Source organism: Geotrypetes seraphini, chromosome 15 (genome assembly GCF_902459505.1).
Source record: "Geotrypetes seraphini chromosome 15, aGeoSer1.1, whole genome shotgun sequence".
Taxonomy (NCBI): Eukaryota; Metazoa; Chordata; class Amphibia; order Gymnophiona; family Dermophiidae; genus Geotrypetes; species Geotrypetes seraphini.
This window is the reverse complement of record NC_047098.1, coordinates 5,192,580-5,217,255: the sequence shown is the minus strand read 5'-3', so window position 1 is coordinate 5,217,255 and position 24,676 is coordinate 5,192,580. Positions and strand designations below refer to the sequence as shown.

Below are 24,676 nucleotides of genomic sequence, written 5' to 3'. Positions count from 1 at the left end.
CATAGCAGAGTTTAAAAAAGGTTTGGATAATTTCCTAAAAGAGAAGTCCATAGGCCATTGTTAAGATGGCTTGGAGAAATCCACTGCATATTCCTAGGATAAACAGCATAAAATCTGTTTTACTTCTTGGGATCTTGCCAGGTACTTGTGACTTGGGTTGGCCACTGCTGGAAACAGGATGATGGACCTGTGGTCTATCCCAGTATGACAGCTCTTATGTTCTTATGTGAGCCAAGAATAGGACAATCAAGCCATTGTGACATCACTGGTGAGTTTGGCTCTGAGGCATTGGTGGAATGAGGCATTATGACATCACAATCTCAGCTATGGAGTGTTACCACTCTTTTGGTTTCTGCCTGGTACTTGGGACCTGGGTTGGCCACTGTTGGAAACAGGATTCTGGGCTTGATGGACCTTCGGTCTGTCCCAGAAGCAACCACAGAGCTTACGTCTACATGACCAAATTATTTCCACTGTTGTCATGGTACAGTCATTTCTATGGCGTTCCACTGTGGACATTCAAGGACTGCCCAGTCTTTTAATCTGCTGTACAACTAATGACAGAAATGTACCAAAAGGGATCAATATAATCTCTTACACTCTTTCCCAAATGGTATTTCTAGAGCCGCAAGCGATGGCTTAGAGCGGCAGTGGACAATGAAAACATTTTAAGAGATGGAATAAAATGACAGAAGCGGTGTAGCTTGCTCTTCTGGGTATGAATGCAGGATGGCAAGTTAGTAAGTGGTGCACTAGGCTGGGAGATGCTACAGGAGTGTCCCAGGAAGCAGGCAAACCGGATAAAGCCAAGCAAAAAAAACGTACATTTACAATTTAAGGGTCTGGAAAGAGCAGGAACCCAGAGAAAATGCTGTCAGCCCCTTCCATTGCTACCATATAATTCTTCTCCGTTGGTTCTAACCACACAGGCTCATCCGCTTGCAAGTGCAACACCACCCCTCCAGTGGTGGTCTGATAGATGTTGCTCACAAAGTCACAGAAGGTTACCACCTTTATCCCTCTCCCTGCACCCTTCATAAAGTTCAGGCACAGGTTGCCCTTGGAGGTGGCATGGTAGGTGAAGTAGTAGAGGCCGGGGATCTGAGATGTGAACTTTGCGCTCCGTTGGTTATAATGGAGGTTCTCATTGGTGATCATTCGGTCAAATCGAATCGGCTGGTTTGGTCTTGGCAGGTTCGTGCCGACCTTGGCCACGGAGAAAGCAGACTTCAGGGGGGTTTTGTAGTCACCCGATTCACCTTTGATACCCTTTGGGCCTGCGGGGCCTTGAGCTCCGGGTGGACCTTGAGGACCCTTAGGTCCAACTTTCCCAGGGTTTCCATGGTTTCCCGGTTCTCCTTTCTCACCTTGTTCTCTCAAATCATCAAGCTGTCCCTGAGGACCTGGTTACAAAATTGAAGGGAAAAGCAGAGAAAAACTCAGTACAGAAGCAGGTTGGCAAAAGGAATATATGCAGGGTTGCCAGATTTCCTCTTTTAAAAGAAGAGGACACCTAGCACTGCCCTGTCCCGCCCCCCCCCCCCCCCCCCCAGATGAACCCTCTGTCTCCTTCACTAAGATCTGGAGGGCTTCTCCGTGTGTGCAGATGTCGATGCGGTGACATCATGCACATGCATGTGATGTCATCGTGCTAACATCCGGGCACGCACAGAAGGCCTCGAAACGTGGCCCTGCGTTCGGGGACTTCCAGAACCCGGACAAACTGCCGGGTTTTGGAAATCCCTCCAGGCACCGGGACAGTCCTCTACAAAGAGGACCTGGATGACTGCTAACCCTAAACATATGTAAAGCAGCCAGGAGAGGGCAAAGGATCAGACTCTGACACTCCTTCGACGGCTTCTGTATTCGTTCAGTAGCTCTGGAGGCTAACAGGGTTCAGGTAAGTCGAGCCTGAAAGAGTTTCAGGTAAACATTCACAATGTGAATTTAAAGTGTTCATTTCTAAGTCTACCCTTCGTCCAAGGTTATTTCAAATTTCTTATTCCGCTTAGTCAGGCTTCTAGGCGGAGGACCATATTATAAAAATGGCGGGTGATAGCTAAAATATATTTTATACACATATGTAAAGACTAACAACAGACAAGACAGCCATACTGGAACAGTAGGGAAGGTGGATGGGGGGGGAGGGAGGAGAACTACATTAGTTAAAGTAAGGAAAAAAAGATAAAGGTAAGTACATAAGGGAATGGGGAACCTGTCTAAGAGTTAAACTGAGGGAAAAAATGTACTATGGGTCCTTAAATAGAAATGATTTTCGTTTTGCTTTAAAAATGGTCTCTTCCCTTAATTGAAGCGGAGTAGGATTCCAAGTTTGGGGAGCAGTGACGGAAAAGATCGTTCTACGTGTTGGGTTTATGTGTCGTAAAGAGGTTATTGATAATCAATGTTTTCACTTGTTGTTAATAACATAACCTAAGCTTTTATTTATACACCACTACACAACGTGAAGTCCAATGCGGGTGACAGGAGTTAACGAAAGAGATCATACATAAGAGGTATTTTATTTATGTATTTAAAAAATTTATATACTGCCCATGCTCTGAGCGGTTTCCATTACAAGAAACATCCATAATTGCGTCTCAGGACCTAACAAATATCAACTCACTTTCAACATTCAGTATATTCGTGACATGGATTATTAACAGAGCAAACAGCAGTTTGATAACTCACGTACTTAAAATCAATCGATCGATCAATCAACAAACCAATCTGTCCCATGGCATGCTCTATAGTGGGTTTGCAACCCAAGCAGTGGCATAGCAAGGGTGAGAGACGCCCGGGGCCGAGGTGCCCCTTCCCCCCCCTCCACACTCTCCTTCCCCACCCACTCCTGACTCCCTTCCCCCCCCCCACCTCCGCAACGTTCCCGGTGCGAGCAGCAACCCCCAAGCTGCCGCCGCACCAGTATCAGCTCCCCTTCCGACGTCACCCTCTAGGAGCGGGTTCAGGAGGTACGCAATTACAAGTAACAAAGGAATACAAATAACAAAGAACCATGGTAAGGTCGGAGTCGGGAACAAAGGAAGAAGGGATTACAAGGAGAACTCAAGGGATGGGCAGAGGTGGGGGGTCTCAGTACGGGTGTATGTTAATACGTTAGTCCTACTTCCCTTACCTACATCTCCCTTGCTTCCGTCAGCTCCATCTTTGCCATCTTTCCCGGGTGCTCCTGGCCTTCCTGGAATGCCAGGCATGGCTGGGGGACTGCTGCAGGTCTGTGTGGAAGCTAGAGTGACCGAAGCCAGGAGGATTATCACTCTTGCCATCTGCCCTCCTTCAAACATATTCTTGGCCACTCTGGGACTGTAAAAGAGAAACCAGCAAGTCACAGGGGCCCCAAAGCAGCAAAGAAGAGAACAACATGGTTTCAAACAAGAACACTTTCAAGCTTTTTACCTTAGCATTTAAATGATGCTTTTTGGTGTTGAGCATTTTCTTGGCGATATTAGGGGTTTCCCAACACTACCCCCACCTTGGATCAGGTAAAATACAGTAAATTATTTGATAAAAATGGAGCTGTACAAGTTGATGTCCTTCCTGTGAGTTCATGTTACCTCAGTTAACTAGTATAAAAATTAATGTGGTTAGTTTTCTGTACCCTGGGTACAGAGAAAAGCGACTAAGATGGTTAAGGGGCTGGAGGAGTTGTCGTACAGTGAAAGATTAGAGAAACTGAGCTTCTTCTCCCTCGAATAGAGGAGATTGAGAGGGGACATGTCGAAACATTCAAGAATAGACTTAGTAGATAAAGACAGGTTGTTCACCCTCTCCAAGGTAGAGAGAACAAGAGGGAACTCTCTAAAGTTAAAAGGGGATAGATTTTGTACAAACGTAAGGAAGTTCTTCTTCACCCAGAGAGTGGTGGAAATCTGGAACGCTCTTCCAGAGGCTGTTGTAGGAGGAAACACCCTCCAGGGATTCAAGACAAAGTAGATAAAGACAGGTTGTTCACCTTCTCCAAGGTAGGGGAAACAAGAGGGCACTCTCTAAAGTTAAAAGGGGATAGATTCTGTACGAACGTAAGGAAGTTCTTCTTCACCCAGAGAGTGGTGGAAAACTGGAACGCTCTTCCAGAGGCTGTTGTAGGGGGAAACACCCTCCAGGGATTCAAGACAAAGTAGATAAAGACAGGTTGTTCAACCTCTCCAAGGTAGGGAGAACGAGAGGGCACTTTCTAAAGTTAAAAGGGGACAGATTTCGTACAAACGTAAGGAAATTCTTCTTCACCCAGAGAGTGGTAAAAATCTGGAACGCTCTTCCAGAGTCAGTCATAGGGAAAACACCCTCCAGGGATTCAAGACAAAGTTAGACAAGTTCCTGCTGAACCAGAACGTACGCAGGTAGGGCTAGTCTCAGTTAGGGCGCTGGTCTTTGACAAGAGGTCCGCTGCGTGAGCGGATTGCTGGGCACGATGGCCCACAGGTCTGACCCAGCAGCGGCCATTCTTATGTTCTTAACAATTTCAGGGGCTTTGCCCTAAGTGGAGTAAAATAGCTTGCTGGGTTGGTATCAGCATGCTACAAATTTCTTGAAAATGGATAGTTCAAGGCATTCTGCTGCCTGAGGCAAGGTGTGAGGTAATACCTCCAGTGAGGAACCCACAAAGGAGGAGGGAGGGAACGAGTTGGGAAGGGATCCCTTCCACTCGACAGTTGCCCCAAGAGAAAAGAATACAACTTATATTTTCTCAGGATCTATGATAGAAAAAAGGGGAAAACCTGCAATTCCTGGTGCTACTCAGCAAATAAACTGTTATATAAACTTACTGAACCCCAACCCCACACACTGGACCATCGAAGTGTTAAATGTAAACCTATATTCTGCATCCACAGAACAGAACTAGGATATTTTCCCATAGAACCTACCCCACAAAAAGTCTGTGAGATTGTTGTTGGCAAAGTGGAAAAGGGAAAATTTGATCCTTCTGAAGCAGGTTGCCCCCAAAACATTGCATTAAGAAATGATGCCAAGGAAGTCATAGAAAGAACACATTTATAAGATGCAAACTTTGAAGTTATTGTCATAAAACTGTTTCCTGCTTTTGACTTTCTAACTTCCATCGCAAAGCATTCTGGGACGTGTCCGTTTCACGTTCTTCAAGGACTATCGTTCACGCTTTGCTTCCAAAATGCCCATCCTGCTGAATTCAGCTACTTAGTGGTCTGATCTGATTATTTCAATCCAATGCTATGTCAAGGTTGAAGATAAAGCAAATGGATGTTCCAGAAAGGAAAAGGGTCTGGGACTTGGATACCGCCTTTTGGGAGGTTTACAACCACACTCAAAGGTACTTCAAGCATTTTCCTTCTCACCATCTATCTAATGTACCTTTTTTTTTTTTTTTTCAAAATCTTTATTGATTTTCCAAACTACCATTGTGCAAACGAACAATTCACACATTAAACTTATAAACAGTAATGAACAATTATTTCCCCCCTAGCAAATAATCAGAAAGAAACTATCCATATGTTCCCTAAATTAAACTCAAATGCAACCCCCCCCCCCCCCACGGATGTGTATACTGAAAGTTCAATAAAATAAGTTATCTAATGTACCTGAGGCAATGGGGGGGGGGGATTAAGGGCTCCTTATACTAAGGTGCGCTAGCGTTTTTAGCGCACGAAGCAGATTAGCACGAGCTAACCCCGCTCTACGTGGCTAGAACTAACGCCAGCTCAATGCTGGCGTTAGCGTCTAGCGCGCGGGGCATTGTAGCAGGCGCTTTTCCGGGCGTTAATGTCCTAACACAGCTTAGTAAAAGGAACCCTAAGTGATTTGCCCGGGGTCGCAAGGAGCAACGTGGGGGTTTGAACCCACAACCTCAGGGTGGAAAATGTTCAGTGCCATCTCTTTTCCACCAAGATTGGCAAAGTGCGTTCACAAAGTCTCCGAAGCTGTTCTTTAACCTCTACGCTTCCATACATCCCTCTCTCCTCTCCAGCCCTTTGATTCTTGTCCCTCTCCTCGAGGTATGAGAGCCAGAAACCCCCACCAGATACTGTGACCCAGTCATTATAGATATAAATCATTTACATACCATTTATCTCGTTGGTTTACGTTCATGCACTTTATCGTATGTCCCTATCTGTCCCAGGGGGCTCAAACTCTATCTAGTGTACCTGGGACAATGAGAGGATTAAGTGATTTGCCCAGGGTCACAAGGAGCTGGGAGGGATTTGAACCCACAGCCTCAGGGTGCTGCGGCTGTAGCTCTAACCCCTGCGCCATACACTCCTGGTTTACATACTAAAGCTTCACAAACATTGCAAACATCTTACAAAAGTAAAAAAATCTACGTAGCATTCTGCATAAAATTCTATATAAAACTGAAGCCTGAAAATGCTAAAATCAACCTCAAGCAACCTAGTTTTCAACGCCCACCATTTCACACTGTTTATTCCATTAGATTAAAGGTATCATGTTTGTCTCCTCTTAGGGTCTACCTCTCACACTTCAGATTTCATCAAAATCCGTTCACCCGTTTCTGCCTAGATAGTAGAACACAGACAGACGGATAGATATAACCTGCCTATAAGTTATTCTTTTGTTTTCCTTTAGCAAAGAATTCCTAAAAAGTAAAAGACTCCCTATTCCGAAACAGATTTTTATGGAGATTAAGGACCAAGAAAACCACGAAGGTCACTTTTCTAGTAAAAGTACAGAATAGCTCAAGGATTTATCTCCCTAGGCTGGGGAGGGGGGGGGGGGGAATCAAGTAGGGCTCTGAAACTTTAGCCTAGCTCATAAAGATTGTCCTGAGGGGGCCAAAGATCCCAGAGCCCATTTGTATGAGCAGAGCAGAAATGCTGTCAATGCCCAGGAAGAGAGGTTTTGAGGAAAGCAACCTTCAATCACTGATATCTGGCCCGTCTGGACTTTCGCCGTTGGGATTATTTAAAATACTAGTCTTATAGCCTGTTACATTAACGGGTGCTAGAATATATGTGTGTGTGTGTGTGTGTCTTTATTTCTTTCTCTCTCTCTCTCCTTCTTCTCCTTTCCTTCTGTATTTCTGTCTTTCTTTTTCCTCGGCTGTCCACCCGTTCTCCCTTCCTTTTACCTTCCCTGTGTCCACCACCACCCCTTCACTGCTCCCCTTATCCAGCAGCAGCCCTTCTCCATTTTTTTAATCTCCCCCCTGTCCATCAGCACCTCTTTCCTGCTCCCCCGTCCAGCAGTAGGCCTCCCTTCCTTTTTCTTCCCCCCCCCCCGTCTCTTCCCCTATCCATCAGGACCTCTTTCCTGCTCCCCCGTCCAGCAGTAGGCCTCCCTTCCTTTTTCTCCCCCCCCCCGTCTCTTCCCCTATCCAGAAGCACCCCTTACCTCGCATCTGCCCTCCGCCGACAGCCGCCTACAGACAAGAGCCGCTGCGGCCAACAGCCTCCTCGCCGCCTGAAGCCGGCATCTGCCTTGGGAGAGAGATATGCGTGAAAGCGCGCATGCGCACTCCTACCTGCGGGGACCTACAGCGCACGGAAAACGGAACACGCTGGTAAGAGTGCGTATGCGTGCTTAGGCTTTTATTATATTAGATGCTGAGGCAACAGAGCTGCTTCAGGAAAACTGGACTTCTGCCAGGCTTATTTGATTTTGGTTTTCAATTTATTAATTGAATTCTATTGTTTAACAGTTCCTCCCTTCTATTCCTTTTTACATATTCCTTTAATTCATTTACATATCATTTATATAGATGGTGCTCCTATCTATGAAATATCCTCTCCGCTCCTTCCTGCCCTCCATAGTCCTCCCTTCCCTCTTCTAACCCCTTCCTCTGTAATGTCACCTAGAGCTTGCGATGCACAAATGGAAGAAGTAAATAAAATATAATGACCAGCAGAGAGTGAGGGGGGGGGGGGGGGGGGACAGGCTACATGACATAAGAAGCAAGAGAGAATAAGTTCTGCACCAAGTCAATGCATTTGAGAAGGGGACACGGAAGAAGCCAGAATTTAAGGGCTCCTATTACTAAGGTGCGCTAGCGTTCTTAGCGCACGCTATATTGCTCAATGTTGGCGTTAAGGCCCTAGCGCACCTTAATATGAGGAGCCCTAAGTCAAAAGGCTGGTAATTCTTTGCCTTTACAGAGTGTGGCGCAGTGGCTAAAGCTACAGCCTCAGAACCCTGGGTTCAAACCCACGCTGCTCCTTGTGACCCTGGGCAAGTCACTTAATCCCCCCATTGCCCCAGGTACATTAGATAGATTGTAAGCCAGTCAGGACAGACAGAGAAAAATGCTTGAGTACCTGAATTAATTCATGTAAACCTTTCAGAGCTCCCCTGGGAGAACGGTAGAGAAAATCGAATCAATCGATCAATAAATATCCCTGTCTGCCTTCACTGTAGCTGCAGAGCCGACTCTTCTTACCTTGTTATCAACCTGAAGCCGATGGCTGGCAAAGACCACAGTGGAAATGCAGCTCCCTTCAAAGCTGCAAAAAAGCTCCTTCCACAAGTGGAAAGTGCAATCGCAGGTCAGCAGTGAAAGGGAAGTTTGCACAGATGGAAGGAGCATTTGTGGTAGCTAAAAAGAGCACATTTTGCGGTTTCTTTTCTCAGCACACAGGCAGTTTCAGATCCCCCCTTTCCGACCTGGATTTGCCAACCTAGGATGATATTTTAACATTTTGGCAGTGCTCAGCAACTGGTGCAGGAAAGATATTTGTTCAGTTCGCATTTCTGTGAATTATAGGGGTCAATTTCTGATATTGTCCCTAATTTCATAAGTGTGTGGATTCTTCTTAATTCACACGAAAAAACAAGCTAGGTGTCGGGGGTGGGTTGGAAGTTATTCCGTGAGAATTTAGGGTGGCGTTGGCTGTTTGTTAGTCATGGTGTGCAGTGAGGACACAGGGCAACATTAGGGCTAAATTGCCCTGCGCTCTAGATCTTAATGCCAGCATCGAGCTGGCGTTAGTTCTAGCCACGTAGCACAGGTTTCGCGCATGGTAAAATGCTGCGTTGCGCTAAAAACGCTAACGCAGCTTAGTAAAAGGAGCCCTAGGTGTTTGGATGGTGAGTGGTGAGGACACAGGACATTGAGTGATGAGTGGTTGAATGGTTTGTGGGGGTGGGGCAGTGGTCTCAAACTCGCGGCCCGCCAGGTACTATTTTGCGGCCCGTGGTCTGTACTAGTGCTGCCCGCTCTTTGCAGCGTCCTCTGGTTTCCCCCCTGGCCTTCCGGTCTTAGTTTCAGCTAATTACCGCAGCCTGCAGAGAGGATCGCCGGTGCTGTAGCGTTCCTTGCAGGCTGCCGTCATCCTCAGCAGCATGTTCTCTCTGCCGCGCTACTGCCCCTGACGTCAGAGGGAACGTGCTGTGGAGGCCAATGGCAGCCTGCAAGGAATGCTACAGCACCGGCGATCCTCTCTGCAGGCTGCGGTAAGTAGCTGAAACTAAGACCGGAAGGCCAGGGGGGGAAGCTGGAGGATGCTGCAAAGAAGGGGGGCCTTCGGGGGGGGGGGGGAGATTTATAAACTATAAAGAGTTTTACCTCATGCAAAATTGTCATTTCTTTAATAAGACCTTAACTATTTTTTTCTGCGGCCCTGCAAGTACCTACAAATCCAAAATGTGGCCCTGCAAAGGCTTTGAGTTTGAGACCACTGGGGTGGGGGGACTCAGAATAACAGCACTAGGTGTATGGTGATTGGCTGGTGTGTGATGAAGACCCAGGACTTTGGATGACAGGTGGTTGGATGGTGTGTAATGAGGACACAAGAGAACATTGGGTATTTAGGGGGAAATTCTATAAGATCTGCCTAAATAATTAGTAAATTGGCTTCAATGTAGGGTGGTAATAGGGGGATGATAGTAATATATGTGGAATTATTTGAATCGTATTTTGTTTAATTCATTTCTTACAATGTTATAATTAAAATGTTTTATGTTCACTGTCAAAGTTTGAAAATCAATAAAGATTAAAAAAAAAAAAAAAAAAAATCTACATGGATGACATTGGCTTCACAAATTCAAATTAACTGGATGATAGACACATATCTCTTTAAGCGTGATTTTACAAACGATAGGCGCTTATTGCGTGGCACCAAAGTAGGTGTGTCTAGGGGCGGAGAAGGACTTAGGCGCAATTCTCTAAAGGACTTAGGCGCCTTTGAAGCCCTGACCTAACCTACAAGCACCTAAGTTTTACAAGTAAGTTAGGTGCGATTCTGTAACAGACGCTTAAGTGTAGTTGAGAAGAGGTAGGCGCCTATCTTTTTAGACACCATTTATAGAATTTACCCCTTAGTGTATGCAGTGGTGTAGTGAGTGTGAGTGGTGCCTGGGGTGTTGGCGCCCCTCCCTCAGCCCCCTGCTCCTTCCCCAATCCTGGCTGCCACACACCCGCCCCCCGCTCTTTCCATACACCCCCCTTCTCTTCCCCATATCTCTAGTTGAAGTTGTTAATCGCAAGCAGTCAACAACATGCTCCTCGTGACCCTGTCAGCTCGCCCTCTGACATCACTTCCTTTGCCCGTCACCCGGAAGTGACATCAGTGGGAGAGCCAACGGGGTCACAAAGAGCACATTGTTGACCGCTGTAAGCAACAATGTCAACTAGAGGTATGGGGGGGAGGAATGGGAAGAGGTGGAGAGGGGCGGAGAAGAGGATGGTTGATGGCACCCCCACCAACATGGTGCCAGGGGCAGACCTCCCCCCCCCTTACTATGCCACTGAGTGTATGAAAAGGCAAGTGGTGAGGACACAAGATAGCATTTTGGTAATTAAATAGTGTGTGGGGAAGACATAGGACCGTGTTGTGTGTTTGATGGTTGGGTGGTGTGTAGAGAGGACATAGAACAGTACTGGATGTTTGGTGGTTGGTATGGTGTAGTGAGGACACAGGGCAGCTCTTGATGGTTCAAAATGTGTTTTTCCCTTCCCGTTTAATTTTTTGTTTACTTAGATAGTCCCTGAAGTGCACCTTTCACCAAGAAATCTTTAGTTTCTGTAAGTGATGCGGATTGAATGAATATCTGCAGCAAACATTAACTTGTAAGACCCAAACGTACTCTGCAAATAGAGAATTTTGTAAATTGATAAACAATGGAAGAATCCCTCTGCAGTAATTCTGTTTCTCCTGGCAGTACAGAACGAGTCTGTCTTTAAACTGTCGCTTGTCTTTTCATGGCAATATTGGCCTGAGTTTTTCCAAATTTGTCTTCGTTCTGTTTGGTTCCTTGTAATGCAGTTGAGTGCATGGTTTGCATGGGGGTAAGGGTCTGAACTTGGACAGAGACATGAAGTTGCATTTACGAGACCCCCCATGCCCAATCCCTCCTCCTCCTAGCTTTCAATGTGATCCTAGGGGTTCTTTCATGTAGGGTAAGGGAAAGGAATAATATTGCCAACCAGCGAGGGGCTGATTGGATTATAATGAATTGCCATGCAAGACTGTAGCATGTGAACCATGTTTTGTCTCACACACTCTGCCTCCTGGACTACAGCCCCCCCCCCCCTCAGGTGCCGTCTTCTAAGATGGATAAAATGAGAGACAGATGTCCACTAGGGGGAACTAGAGCTGAAATCCCACTCATTGCTCTCTGAGGTTAAGTAAGTTGCTGCATCCTCTCAATGGCATAGCGAGGGTGGGAGGCGGTGGCGCCCCTCCCCTGCCCTCTTCTCCACCCCACCCCCACCCGCTCCTTCCCCGTGCCGCTTTAATGATCACGGTGCGAGCAGCAACCCCCACCTGCTGCTCCTGTCAGCGTTGACTCTTCCTCTGACATCACTTCCTGGGAGCAGGTCTAGGAAGTGACATCAGAGGAAGCGCCTTTCTTGACACTTTGTTGCTTTTGAAAGATTTAATTCTGTGTCACAATGTTACCATTTATATGTGTTTAACATGTTTGTGCGCTATGATTAAGCCGTGAATTGCACCATTGGTGAAAGTCTTCTTTTACCCCCATGGCGCCTGTGAATCATTGATTTATGAGCACACAGAAGGGTTATAGTTGGGATTTATAAAGTGATTTGAAGTGATTCTCTGTTTTTGGAGTGAACCTATATCATATTAACCCCAGAAATATATACATTGCTATATCCCTTGTTTCTTTTGGAGTAAACCATTACTAGGTAAGGCAAAATGACAGCAATAGGGCCTGTGTTAAGTTGTGTTAATGGCCATTAGTAAATCTAACCCTTAGATTGTAGCCTCTGGTGATGGGGAAATACCTCTTTTATTTGAATGCAATGCACCTTGAGAGGCCAAGAGAAAGGAATGAGTCAGATCTAAATATATTCAGATTTCCCGACAGCTTTTCAAAACCCGGCACTTTGGGTTTTGAAAAGCCTCCTCAAGTCACGAGGGGCAGGGAGGAAATCCGCACATGCGCGGATGCCTTGCGAGGATGTCACTCGTACGTCCATGTGTGCATGTCATCCTTGCGTGGCATCCACGCAAGCGTAGATTTCCTCCCTGCCTGACAAAATCAGGCAGCGGGGGGGTTTGAAGGGGGGGCTAGGGTGGGACTGGGGGGGGATGGGTGAAACTGGGTGAGCCTGGGGGTGGGTCTAGGGCAGTGGTTTCAAACTTAAAACCTTTGCAGGGCCATATTTTGGATTTGTGGGTACTTGGAGGGCCTCGGAAAAAATAATTAATGTCTTATTAAAGAAATGACAATTTTGCATGAGGTAAAACTCTTTATAGTTTCTAAATCTTTTCTTTTGGCTAAGAGACATATGATCAAGAAACTGTTTTATTTTACTTTTGCGATTATGATAAACATACCGAGGGCCTCAAAATAGGACCTGGTTGGCCGCATGTGGCCCCCGAGCTGTGAGTTTGAGACCACTGGTTTACCCCTTAGGGAACACTGATAAATGCTGGACACCTGCCCTCCAGACTACCCGAAGAAACCACATTTCTTTCAATAGAGTGAGAAACTTTATTTTTCTGTATGAAAAGAATGAGTATCGTAAATGGAAGCTTCACAGACCCCCCCAAAAAAATAAAAAATAATGATGCATGTACAAATTATCGGTGACCCATCAGGAGTCTATACTTTAGTTCGAATATGAAGTAATTGCAATGGTCATTTCCATCCGTGGACCGAGACCACCAGCTTCTGCGATGCCTCATTTCTGGCTCCTTACTTACAGTACACAAGCTAGGTCAGAAGTTGAAATCTGAATAGGATGAAAACGCAGAACTCACGAGAAGCTGCATCCAGAAGCAGAGTTACTTTATTACTACGTAATGGGAAAACCAGAGGCCGAAATTCAAATTATTTATTCAGTTTTCTCCACCGTTCTCCCAGAGGAGCTCTGAACGGTTTACACAAATCTATTCAGGTACTGAAGCATTTTCCCTGTCTGTCCCAGCAGGCTCACAATCTGTCTAATGGACCTGGGGCATTGGGGGGGGATTAATAATAATAACTTTATTTTTGTATACTACCATACCCAGGGAGTTCTAGGCAGTTCACATCTATTAATCAAAGTTACAAGCGGTTCACACCAATTGATCAAAGCTGCAAGCAACAAAGTAGTTGAGGTTAGAAGGAGTAGGAAGGGGTAGTACAGTAAGAGGGGGGTAGGAGGAGGTTTCAGTTCATTGAGGAGGGGCTTTAAGGGTCCTGTCCGTGGAATAGGTGAGTTTTGAGTAATTTTCTAAAGCCAAGGTAGGTGGGGGGCCTCGAGGACCATTTGGGCTAGCCTTGGGTTCGGCTTGGCAGCCTGGAAGGTGAAGGTTTTGTCAAGGAATCTTTTGGAGTGGCATAGTTTTAGGGAGGGGAAGACAAACAGATGAATTAAGTGACTTGCTCAGGGTCACAAGGAGCAGCGTGGGATTGAACCCACAACCTAAGGGTGCTGAGGCTGTGACTTTAAGCCCTGCGCCACAGGCAGGTACTGCTCAAAGGGATATTTCAGTGGTGCTAACCAGATAGTGCAACTGACTAAGTCCTCTGACTGCCTCCGTCTTAGCCAAACACTGCTCGGGTGGTCCGTGGGTGGAGGTCGTCAAGTTAGCGAGGACGGAGGGTTATTTGAGTGGGCAGACTTGTTGGGCCGAAGGTCCTTTTCTGCCGTCTTTTTCTATGTTTCTATATTCTGACCATGAACCAGACAGCTAAGGTTAAGGTGGTAATAAGGTTGCCCTAACTTTATCCGGTTTGGTCTCCAGTTAGCGCTCTAAATGTGTTTACGTTCAGAAACATTTAGCATAGCACCTTTTAATGGGTGCATTCAAAATGGTTTACAGTAGCACCTCACCAGTAACTGGTTAGCACTTCTGGGTGGCACAGACGCTGGAAAGTAGATGTACAGTGGCTGCTGCATATTTGGCTTCATTTTAAGTGCAGCGGCTGACCCAGTTAAATATGAGGCCCAGCACGGTCAGCAGTGGATGAGCATCGGGGTCCTGGTCAGATGAATTGGGTGCCAGTAGGAACAAACTGACCCAGGCTCGGTTGTGCAGAAAAATTGATGGGGAAAATCAGAACTACAAGTCCCAGCATGCAACGGGGACTGGGTTAGCGTGCGCCTTTTGAAACTGAGCTGATTGATAACTCTTTGTGAGATCTCTAGGTGGCATGGAATTAGGCTGGTTGGCTGGTCTTCTCTTTCTAAGGCGTGGTTTTAGAACAACCTCTGCGGAAGGTCTACCTGTACATGGGACATTGTAGCTCTCACACATCGGACATTAACAAGCAAGTGATGGTACCTGAAGGAGAAAAGGAGACGGAGCCTTTCCTCTAGTCAGGGAAGAGAAGAAACCCAGAGAAGACACTATCGGCACTTTCCTTGCCCACCATCCCATTAAATTCATTAACACCCAGCCAGACCTGCTGGCCTTCGACCAGGCGCAGCAGCACCCCACCCGAGGATACCTGTTGGTCATTGGACCTATGGTCACAGAAGGTGGCCTTATTCTCATGATCCAAATACAGGATGACGCAGAGATTGTAGGTCAGTGAGGCGTGAAATGTGAAATAGTAAAGACCGGGGATGTAGCAGGTGAACTTGCCAGTGGTCTTGTCGTAATGTTTGTTTATGTTGGTGATCTCCCGGGTGAATATGATAGGGGAGTTCTTGGCAGGGTAATCTGCTGTCAGTCTGGTCACGGTGAATGCTGACTGGTATCGGTTCTTGTGAATTCCGGGTTCACCAATCTCTCCAATAGGACCAGGAGTTCCTTTCTGCCCTACAGGTCCGGAAGGTCCCATAGGACCACTCTTTCCTCGTGGACCAGGAATACCTCTCTCTCCTTTCTCACCCTTTGCCCCACTTGTTCCAGGATTGGCTTGGACACCTGTTGGATTCAAATAGTTTTGGTTAATAACATATTGAACAATGGTATCTCCACCAATGGTCTGACCTTTTGAGAGCATACTCCCAAAGTGAGAACTGAAATCAGTTTTTATTCCCATTATTGCTTCTCTGTTTGCAGGGGCCACCAAGTAGACATTCAATGAGGGTCAGTTGTAATGGCCTTTTTTGTGGGAATCAATAAAGCAAGCCATCAGGTAGTCATCATTGGTTTTGAAGGGTTTTGACAATTTCCTGTAGGGAAATTCCATAGTCTGTTATTGAGAAAGACATGGGGGAAGCCACTGCTTGCCCTGGATATAGACAGCATGGAATGTTCCTACTCTAGGATTCTAGAATCTGTCTATCTATGAGATTCTGCATGGAATCTTGATACTCTTTGGGGTTCTAGAATCTTTTCATACTCTTTGAGATTCTGGAATGTTGTTACTCCTTGGGTTTTGGCCAGGTACTAGGGACCTGGATTGGCCACCATGAGAACAGGCTACTGGGTTTGATGGACCTTTTGTCTGACATAGTAAGGCTATTCTTATGGGATTCGTAGAGAATGACACAGGGACAGAATTTGTCCCCATCATCATGGTTTACCACAGGAAACCATCCCGCTATGTTTGGGGAAAATGAATGGAACCCCAGAATTCACAGGGTTGAGAAGCTCTTGATGGTTGTGGGAAATGTTTGAGTTTCTCTAGAGGTTTCATGAAAAGTGAACAAATATGCATTTGGAAGCTGCAGGGTTTGGTCTTTTGCAAGGACAGGCAACATATACCCTTGGGTAGAAAATGTCACAATCATATTTAGGCTCTATAGGGGGCTTTACTACCCTGAAGCAATGAAGGGTCAACTGAGCAGCAGTGGGATTTTAATCCCAGGTTTCCTGGTTGTCGGCCTTCAGCTCTAATCACTAGACTCCTCTGGCTCATACTGCAGGGCAGGGGTGTCAAAGTCCCTCCTCAAGGGCTGCTATCCAGTCAGGTTTTCAGGATTTCCCCAATGAATATGCATGAGATCTATTAGCATACAATGAAAGCAGTGCATGCAAATAGATCTCATGCATATTCTTTGGGGAAATCCTGAAAACCCAACTGGATTGCGGCCCTGGAGGAGGGACTTTGACACCTCTGGCTTAGGCTGTAGACCAGGGGTAGGGAACTCCGGTCCTCGAGAGCCGTATTCCAGTTGGGTTTTCAGGATTTCCCCAATGAATATGCATGAGATCTATTTGCATGCACTGCTTTCATTGTATGCTAATAGATCTCATGCATATTCATTGGGGAAATCCAGAAAACCGAGGAGGGACTTTGACACCCCTGCTGTAGGGAGTGTCTTCCTTTGGTCAGAATACTCTCATGCTATGAGGACACTTACCTCGTTCACCTTTAGGACCTTTTAGCCCATCTCTACCGTCTTTGCCTGGCGTCCCAGGCATGCCTGGCAGCCCTGGGATCCCGTAGGTGTCGCTTTTCACCCAGGTCACCAGATTCAGAAAAAGCAAGGCTAGACTCAGGAGCATCATAAGGCTTCTTCCCATCATTATCCTAAAACGTAAGGGAACAGGATTTATGCATTTTGTTTTCTACACCGTTTCCCCCAAAGAGCTCAGAACGGGTTGCAGGCTCAGTTAGGTTACAATTTGCCATAGCTATCCTTAACAGTGGAAGATATTTCAATACAAGTTTTTATCCTAACGTGATACATACTGGAGAAGAGCTGACACCTGCTGTAGCAGTAAACAGTAAACTAGATGTTTGAGGATGTTCTGTTCTGTCGTTAGAGACTAGATATAGCCGGTATTCAACTTCCATCAGTTCAGACTAGGGAGCTCTAAAAGCTGGAATAGAAGAAGTAGGTTCCTACCAGGTAGAGCATGACATGGAGACAAATTTGTCCTTGTCCCCACGGGAGTTCAATTTCCCCATCCTGTCCCCCTGAGTTTTGTCACTGAACCTGTCCCATTCCTATAGGCTCTGCCTTGAACGCACAAGCCTCAAACACTTATGATTTTAAAGTGTTTGAGGCTTGTGCAGATGAGGACGGAGCTTAGGCATTGGTGGAATGAGGCATTATGACATCACACTCTGAGCTCTAGAATGTTGCTACGTAGGATTTGAAAGTGTTTGAGGGACGGAGCTTAGGCATTGGTGGAATGAGGCATTATGACATCACAATCTGAGCTCTAGAATGTTGCTACTTAGGATTTGAAAGTGTCTGAGGCTTGTGCAGATGAGGACGGAGCTTAGGCATTGGTGGAATGAGGCATTATGACATCACACTCTGAGCTCTAGAATGTTGCTACGTAGGATTTGAAAGTGTTTGAGGGACGGAGCTTAGGCATTGGTGGAATGAGGCATTATGACATCACAATCTGAGCTCTAGAATGTTGCTACTTAGGATTTGAAAGTGTCTGAGGCTTGTGCAGATGAGGACGGAGCTTAGGCATTGGTGGAATGAGGCATTATGACATCACACTCTGAGCTCTAGAATGTTGCTACGTAGGATTTGAAAGTGTTTGAGGGACGGAGCTTAGGCATTGGTGGAATGAGGCATTATGACATCACAATCTGAGCTCTAGAATGTTGCTACTTAGGATTTGAAAGTGTCTGAGGCTTGTGCAGATGAGAACGGAGCTTAGGCATTGGTGGAATGAGGCATTATGACATCACAATCTGAGCTCTAGAATGTTGCTACTTAGGATTTGAAAGTGTCTGAGGCTTGTGCAGATGAGAACGGAGCTTGCAGGGATGGGGCAGGGACAGGAAAAGAACTCACTTAGACAGGATGGGAAATGGGTTCCCGCGGGGACGGGAAAAAAATTTGTCCCTGTGTCATTGTCTACTACCAGGTACAACACACTCTACAGATGATCATTTCTTAATGGTGAAAATGACGACTTCTGCTGCTCTGTCCCTCCCCTTTCAATATCTTTCATGCCCTTTTTTTTTTTTTTTCCTGCAAGCCCCCCCTGCCTCTAAGCTCACCAGTCTGAACATCTTGCTTTATGGGACTCTTTGGAACTGCCTTTATAGGAAAAACAGCACAGAATGAGAAAGAGAGAGAGGAATATTTGTAGAGGAAAGGTAGGAGGTGGAGATAGATTGGGAGAGAGGAAGAGAAAGGAAGCGGGAGGCCGAAGAATACGAGGGTGGTTTGAAAAGTTTGGTAAAGAACAACATGGTCTCCACGGAGGGCTATTCCCCTAGTCCAGCATTTTTTCTTAAGCTATTTAACTCCCCCCCCCTCCCCGGAAACTAAGGGCTCCTTTTACAAAGGTGCGTTAGGGCCTTAACGCGCAGAATAGCGCCCGCTAGCCGCTACCGCCGTCTTGAGCAGGCGGTAGTTTTTCGGGGAGCAGGCGCTATAGCGTGCGCTGATCCGGAGTCCTCTGTGTTTAGCCCTTCACGGAGCCTACGTTGTTGAACTTGCTGTTTTTTTTTTACCAAACTGCTGAAAACAATCGCTTTCATCTAAAAACAACACGACATTCGCATCTCTTTTCTGACATTCCTATTCGTTAAATCTGGTCCCCGAATTTTCACGGCTCTCTACTAGTCCCCAGCTGTCCAAAATCTGAGGAGAGAGAGAGGACAGTCTCTCGGGATCTTCAGCAGAAGCTGACACACATGCCCGGTGCTATCAGTGGAGTGAAGCTGTTTATCGGGTCTCTGGTGGTGGGGGACGTGGCTCTCTTACCTCAGTTGCGCTGCCCGCTGGTCCTTGGCGATCTGCTCAGGGGAAGCGTGTGGCAGGGCAGGTGACGAGCAGCTCCACAGCGACAAGAGTCACATTCTGAAGCGACCGTGAACGGGGAAGTGCTTAGGCCAGCAGCAAGAACACCCAAAAATAACCCTTAACTCTTCCCCCCCCCTCTCCTCCCATCTCAGGACCCAAGCCTAGTTGTATATCCCCTTTTTGTGGCTATTTGTTCTGTGTTTGCAATGTCCCCTGACATTAACAAACACAGGAAAACACTTTCTTCTTCCCACTTCCTTACAGAAGTTTAAAAAAATTAAAATAGTCAGCATTTTAGGGGGTTATGCACTGGTGGCTCGTTCAGGGTCATAGCATTTTCTCCTCTGCTTTTTTTTTTTTTTTTTTTTAAAGAGGTCTTTCTATTAGAAGATTTTTGGTTTCAGGGATAATTGGTAACATTCACCTAACCCATGTGTCAGATAACCCAGGTAGGCTAGCCTAAGAATATGAGGGTTGGTAAATTATTTAAATAGATTACAGAGAATGGAATTTTCAATTGGAGTCCATGATAAAATTCTTTTTTTTTTATATCTATTTCTGTTTCCTTATTACATAAATGGTGGTGGGATTTACGACCTCCTCGTACATATGGAAGAATTTTACAGAATTGGAATGAGGAATTGGGAAGTCAAATTTCACTTTTGGTTTTGACACAAGCTATTAATAGAATCCGAAAAGTTATTACAGGTTCTGTTTAGAGGGAATGTTCTTTTAGAGTTTTATATAGAGCTTATTTTTCCCAAATTCAAGCTTTTCATGCGGGTTTGGTCAATTCCCCAATTTGTATTAAGTGTGATATGGATCCTGATACTTTATCTCATGCTTTTTGGTCGTTCTGGTCTGCCATCCTGTTATATCTGGGTTCTTTATGGGCTAGTCCTGTTGTGGATTCTCCAAGGGGAGTACTTTTTGGTAACGCAGCAGCTTGTGGGGTTTTTAGTAAAAAGAAGTGTCTTTTATTTCAGAAGGCGTGTATGATTGATTGGACATAAATGTATTATGCAATTTTGATGATTGAAAGAACCAGTTTCATCGTTTGTTGTTATTTGAGACTTGGGAGGTTAGGCCTTCGTCTAGGAAAACACGTCTTTTTATGGAAATTTGGGATCCGTATATTCAAAATCTTTCACCTAAGGCAAGAAGTTTAATTCTCTATGATTTACATTGAAGCTATGGTCATTTACATAACATTCCAGTTCTTTATTCTTATTATTCTTTATTTTTGTCAACTTTCATCCGGGTTGGGGGGGATTAGCTTTTGGGTTACTTTATTTCTTTAATAAAATATTTGAACATAAATAGAGGGGAGGAGGGAATAGAGGAATGAAAAAGGGGAATGAAATTGGAATGTATTGAGGTTTGAGGTGGATAACATGAAATATATTTTGGAGGAATAATAGAAATTTGTTTGACAAATACTTTTATGAATTTAATTGTTATGAGAATATTATGTATTATATTCTTGTATATTTGTACATTTGTTCAATTCCTTCAATAAAATGTTATAAACTTTATTGAATCGCTCTTAGCATCATCTAAGTGTGCTTAGAACATAAGAACATAAGAGCTGCCATACTGGGACAGACTGAAGGTCCATCAAGTCCAGAATCCTGTTTCCAACAATGGCCAACCCAGGTCCCAAATACCTGGCAGAAACCCAAAGAGCAGCAACATTCCAGAGCTGAGATTGTGATGTCATAATGCCTCATTCCACCAATGCCTAAGAGCCAACCTCAGCAGTGATGTCACAATGGCTCGATTGTCCTAGACTTGGCTCACATGAGAATATAAGAGCTGCCCTACTGGGACAGACCAAAAGTCCATCAAGCCCAGTATCCTGTTTCCAACAGTGGCCAACCCAGGTCCCAAGTACCTAGCTAGATCACAAGGAGAAAAACAGATTTTAGGCGCCCCCCTATTTATGCTAGGGTTTTCTTTGCCTAAATACGTGGCCCTATGATAGGTGCTTAATGGCACCTAATTCACAAAGGGGCACCCAACATGATAACACGCCCATGATTTGCCTCTAACCATGCCGACTTTTAGGTAGGCGCTTTGGACTAGACGCCTACCTTTTACAGAATCGTGCTTTTTGAGTTAGGTGCCGAACTTTCAATGAAGTCCAATTAAAACCAATAAAAAATAAAAATAAAAAAGTTGTATCAAAAACTTGTACAGTAACTAGGGTAAATTGTAACCTGTTAATTCTATTTTATGTATGTTTAACCTCTAACCCATTCTGAGCTCTTTGAAAATGAATTCAATAAGTAAATGAAAATAAATGTCAATTATCAGTGCTGATTAAAGCCTCTTAATCAATTGAATTAGGTGCCTCCATTGGCAAGGCATGCCGACGGATGATGCAGAAGTTGCCAGTTCATGCTCAGAGCACTGAAACCAGGCACTTAGCTTGTAGCGCCTGATTGTAGAATTGCTTCCTGTATGCAATGGTGTACCCGGCGGAGCAGGAACCCAGGGCGGAGAACTCTCTGTGCATGGCCGTCGGCTCTACTGGTCCCCCATCCCGGAACAGGAAGTTGATGTCAGAGGGGACAGGAACCGGTGGAGCCGGTAGACCGGCGACTGCTCCGGCACCTCCGGGTTCCCCGCCGCCCCGCCCTTGGCACACCACTGCCTGTTTGAGTCTCAGGTCTTGCCCGTGGTCTGAAGTTCTTCGGAGAACTGCTCACAGTTTTTTTTAGTATCAAGTCCCTTAGTATTTTTCCCAGGCTCTCTCATTAGACCTTTGTCTTTTTCAATTCGTTCAGGCAATCTCCAACCCTTGTAGTTCTATGTTTCAGGCATGGGGGTCAATTCTTGGGACAACTACAGTTGCAGAAATGTAATCGGGCTAATTGTGACAATTGATTACATTTTCCTAAGCAGCTGTAGTTGTAATTTATGAATATGAAAGGCAACAGAGCGTGGCAATCACCAGGCTATGAAACACAGCCTGGCTGCTGGCCAGGAGCTCCCGCCTCTTCTATTCCAAATGATCTTCCAAACCAAGACACACAACTCACAAAACTAAGTCCTCGAGTACCTGTAATTCAGGGATCCTGCATTCCTTCTAAGGATTGGTCAGGGGATATAGAGCCTTTCAGATCCAGGACTCAAGGATCAACAAAAGTCAACACATCTTGTTACCTCTAGGACTGGAGGGCTCGGGGGATGGACACAGGGATACAGAATTTGTAACCTCTAGAACTGGAGGACTCAGAGTTTACAAAGCCTGTCACCTCTAGGTATGCTTACCATATGGCTCTAGAAAAAGGAGGAAGTAAAACCTGGATGTCTCAATCCGTCCTCCTTTTTCTGGAGCCATATGGTAACCCTACCTCTAGGACTAGAGAGTTCAGGAGATACAGAGTCTGTCACCTCTAGGACTGGAGGGCTCAGGGGTTGGATTTGAATACTGCCAGTGATGTGGTGAGGGTAACTAGAATAACAGTTTGGAGCAACTGATCAACCTGGGCAAATGGGTCTTAGCTGCTGCCCTCTAGAGGCCAATTTCATAAGGAAGCATGTAGTTCTAGGTGCAATGAATGCGTGTAAATGGTGATATTTGTCCTGTGCAGTATTTGCATGAATGGGCTCATTTTATGACTACATGCTTACCATGCCAGTGTGTGTACACAAGGGAGGATTGCACAATTACTTGCACGGATTATGAAATCTTAATCGTTTCTGTGTGTTTTGTAGGAATGTGGGCATGGGCACTTGTACCTGTTCCACAGCTGGGAAATGCATGTGTATATGTGCGCGCGCTTTTGTACGTGTGTGTGTTTCTGTGTGGTGTATCTGCCATGTGTGTGTGTGTGAACTTGTGTGTGTGTGTGTGTTTCTGTGTGGTGCATCTGCTGTGTGTGTGCTTGTGTACGTGTGTGTGTGTTTCTGTGTGGTACATCTGCTGTGTGTGTGTGTGTGCTTGTGTACGTGTTTGTGTGTGCTTGTGTACGTGTGTGTGTGTTTCTGTGTGGTACATCTGCTGTGTGTGTGTACGTGTTTGTGTGTGCTTGTGTACGTGTGTGTGTGTATGTGTGTTTCTGTGTGGTGTATGTGCAATGTGTATGTGTGTCTGTGGTGCATTTGCCATATATGTGTGTGTGTGTGTGTGCTTGTGTACGTGTGTGTATGTATGTTTCTGTGTGGTGCATCTGCTGTGTGTGTGCTTGTGTGTGTGTGTGTGTAATGCATCTGCCTTGTGTGTGTGTGTCTATGGTGCATCTGCCATATATGTGTGTTTGTGTGTGGTGTATCTGCTGTGTGTGTAATGTATCAGCCATGTGTGTGTGTGGTGCATCTGCCATACACACACATTAGTATTCTATAACGACAAGCTTGAAGCAGCACCTCCTTAGGAAACTGCCCTCCCCATACTCCAGCTGTTGTGTGGTACAAGTGCAGCTGTTAACAAAGAATTAACACTTTGCACAGCTGGAGGCTTTGAACAATCCCAGTGCAGCAAGGCCAACGATGCTGCCAAATTAAAGGCAGGTTGTTGGCCACCAGACCTGCAGCTACTGTATAATTAACTATAAAGAGTTTTGAGACCCCCCCCCCATGACCACATTCAGGCCAGTTTCTTAGGGGAGGGGGTGCTTTCAAGCAATGGCACTGGTTTAACAGAACAGATCTCGAGTGGAGCTCACCCTCTGCAAAGGACTTGCTCAGACTGATCCCACCCTCATCTGGAGAACTCTGTCCCCCCTTTCAGAGATTCTTCATTTGATGTTGTGCCCACCCCTCCATTTATCCCATCTGTCTCTTACCTCGTTCATTGCGTCTGTCTCCTCTAGAGTAGTCACATTGGCATGTCTATACCCGTCTTCTCATGTGGTGCCATCAGTGCCAGCCATTGACTCAGAGAGTCTTCAGAGGCTACCAGCTGATATGAGGCAGGGGAACGATAGAAAGTCAGGCAGTGGAACCTTCCAGTTCTTAAAACTGGGTAAGGGGGATCCTATTCCCACCCTTCAGTGCATTAACCCCTGCTGTGCCTATGTGGCCGCTTTGAGCTTCCCTCATGGTGCTTGTGCTGGAATAGTTGGCCAATGCCTTCTCATAATTCAGTGGCACGCTCTGCCTGTGGGTGTTTCTCACAATCCTTTCTCCTCAGGCCTGGATCTGGCATAGGCAGCTGCCTATGTGCCAAAGAAAAGCCTGCTCCCATTTCCTTTTTGGCCAGGTGCAGGAGTTGCTTCAAAGGGGCTCCACTGTGGCTTTCCTCTGCCCTCTCCTAGCTCTCCAATCCGACACCTTCTTCCCCCCCTCCCTTCCCCCCACCCCGTATCTCCTTTCTCTCCCCCAACTCTTGTGTGTGCTATCTGGTCTTGCCTAGTGGAGCCAAAATCTTAAATCCAGCCCTGTTTCTCGGAGCCCTTCTTGTCCTGGGGCAGAGAAGCACAGACTGAATTCTTTTCAAGCCCAGCTTTGCTATTGGTCTTATCACTTCCACTCCTTATTTCCTGGATTTCTTTTCTCATTTGTCTCAGTACATTTCAGTATTGTCTTTTAAATCCTCTTTCCCAGACCCCCCCCCCCCCTCCCGTGAGATTCTGATAAGGCAGCCAACTAGACCCAGATTTGCAGGACAGGGTTGATCCAGTCCTAGTTTACTCCAGTGTATGCTGGGGC

General features: G+C 45.8%; 2 protein-coding genes across 4 annotated transcripts; both read right to left on the bottom strand.

Annotated features, from left to right (window-relative positions):
* Nucleotides 1-203: 203 nt before the first annotated feature.
* C1QB (complement C1q B chain) lies at nucleotides 204-8,486 on the bottom strand. 3 transcript variants are annotated; one of them, XM_033922426.1, is made up of 3 exons: nucleotides 8,387-8,486; nucleotides 3,137-3,324; nucleotides 204-1,403 (listed from the first exon to the last, which is right to left on the bottom strand). In XM_033922426.1, the coding sequence occupies exons 2-3, from the start codon at nucleotides 3,303-3,305 to the stop codon at nucleotides 835-837; spliced, it is 738 nt and encodes a 245-aa protein (XP_033778317.1). In that variant the 5' UTR covers nucleotides 3,306-3,324; nucleotides 8,387-8,486; the 3' UTR covers nucleotides 204-834. The 3 variants fall into 3 exon arrangements, with proteins under 3 accessions (XP_033778317.1, XP_033778318.1, XP_033778319.1); XM_033922427.1 differs by having other exon boundaries at nucleotides 8,265-8,403; XM_033922428.1 differs by lacking the exon at nucleotides 8,387-8,486 and adding an exon at nucleotides 7,345-7,390.
* Nucleotides 8,487-12,892: 4,406 nt separating this feature from the next.
* Nucleotides 12,893-19,112, bottom strand: C1QC (complement C1q C chain). Its single transcript, XM_033921147.1, has 3 exons — nucleotides 18,980-19,112; nucleotides 16,658-16,827; nucleotides 12,893-15,272 (listed from the first exon to the last, which is right to left on the bottom strand). Exons 2-3 carry the CDS (start codon nucleotides 16,821-16,823, stop codon nucleotides 14,716-14,718), a joined length of 723 nt encoding a protein of 240 aa, XP_033777038.1. The 5' UTR covers nucleotides 16,824-16,827; nucleotides 18,980-19,112; the 3' UTR covers nucleotides 12,893-14,715.
* Nucleotides 19,113-24,676: the final 5,564 nt, after the last annotated feature.

Bases quoted from the DNA above. Each gene is read 5' to 3' on its own strand.
- C1QC (XM_033921147.1), bottom strand. From the start codon at position 16,823: ATGATGGGAAGAAGCCTTATGATGCTCCTGAGTCTAGCCTTGCTTTTT. The intron at 15,273-16,657 runs GTAAGTGTCCTC...TGAATCCAACAG, and splicing joins AGGTCCTAAAGGTGAACGAG to GTGTCCAAGCCAATCCTGGA.
- C1QB (XM_033922426.1), bottom strand. From the start codon at position 3,305: ATGTTTGAAGGAGGGCAGATGGCAAGAGTGATAATCCTCCTGGCTTCG. The intron at 1,404-3,136 runs GTAAGGGAAGTA...TTTTGTAACCAG, and splicing joins CGGAAGCAAGGGAGATGTAG to GTCCTCAGGGACAGCTTGAT.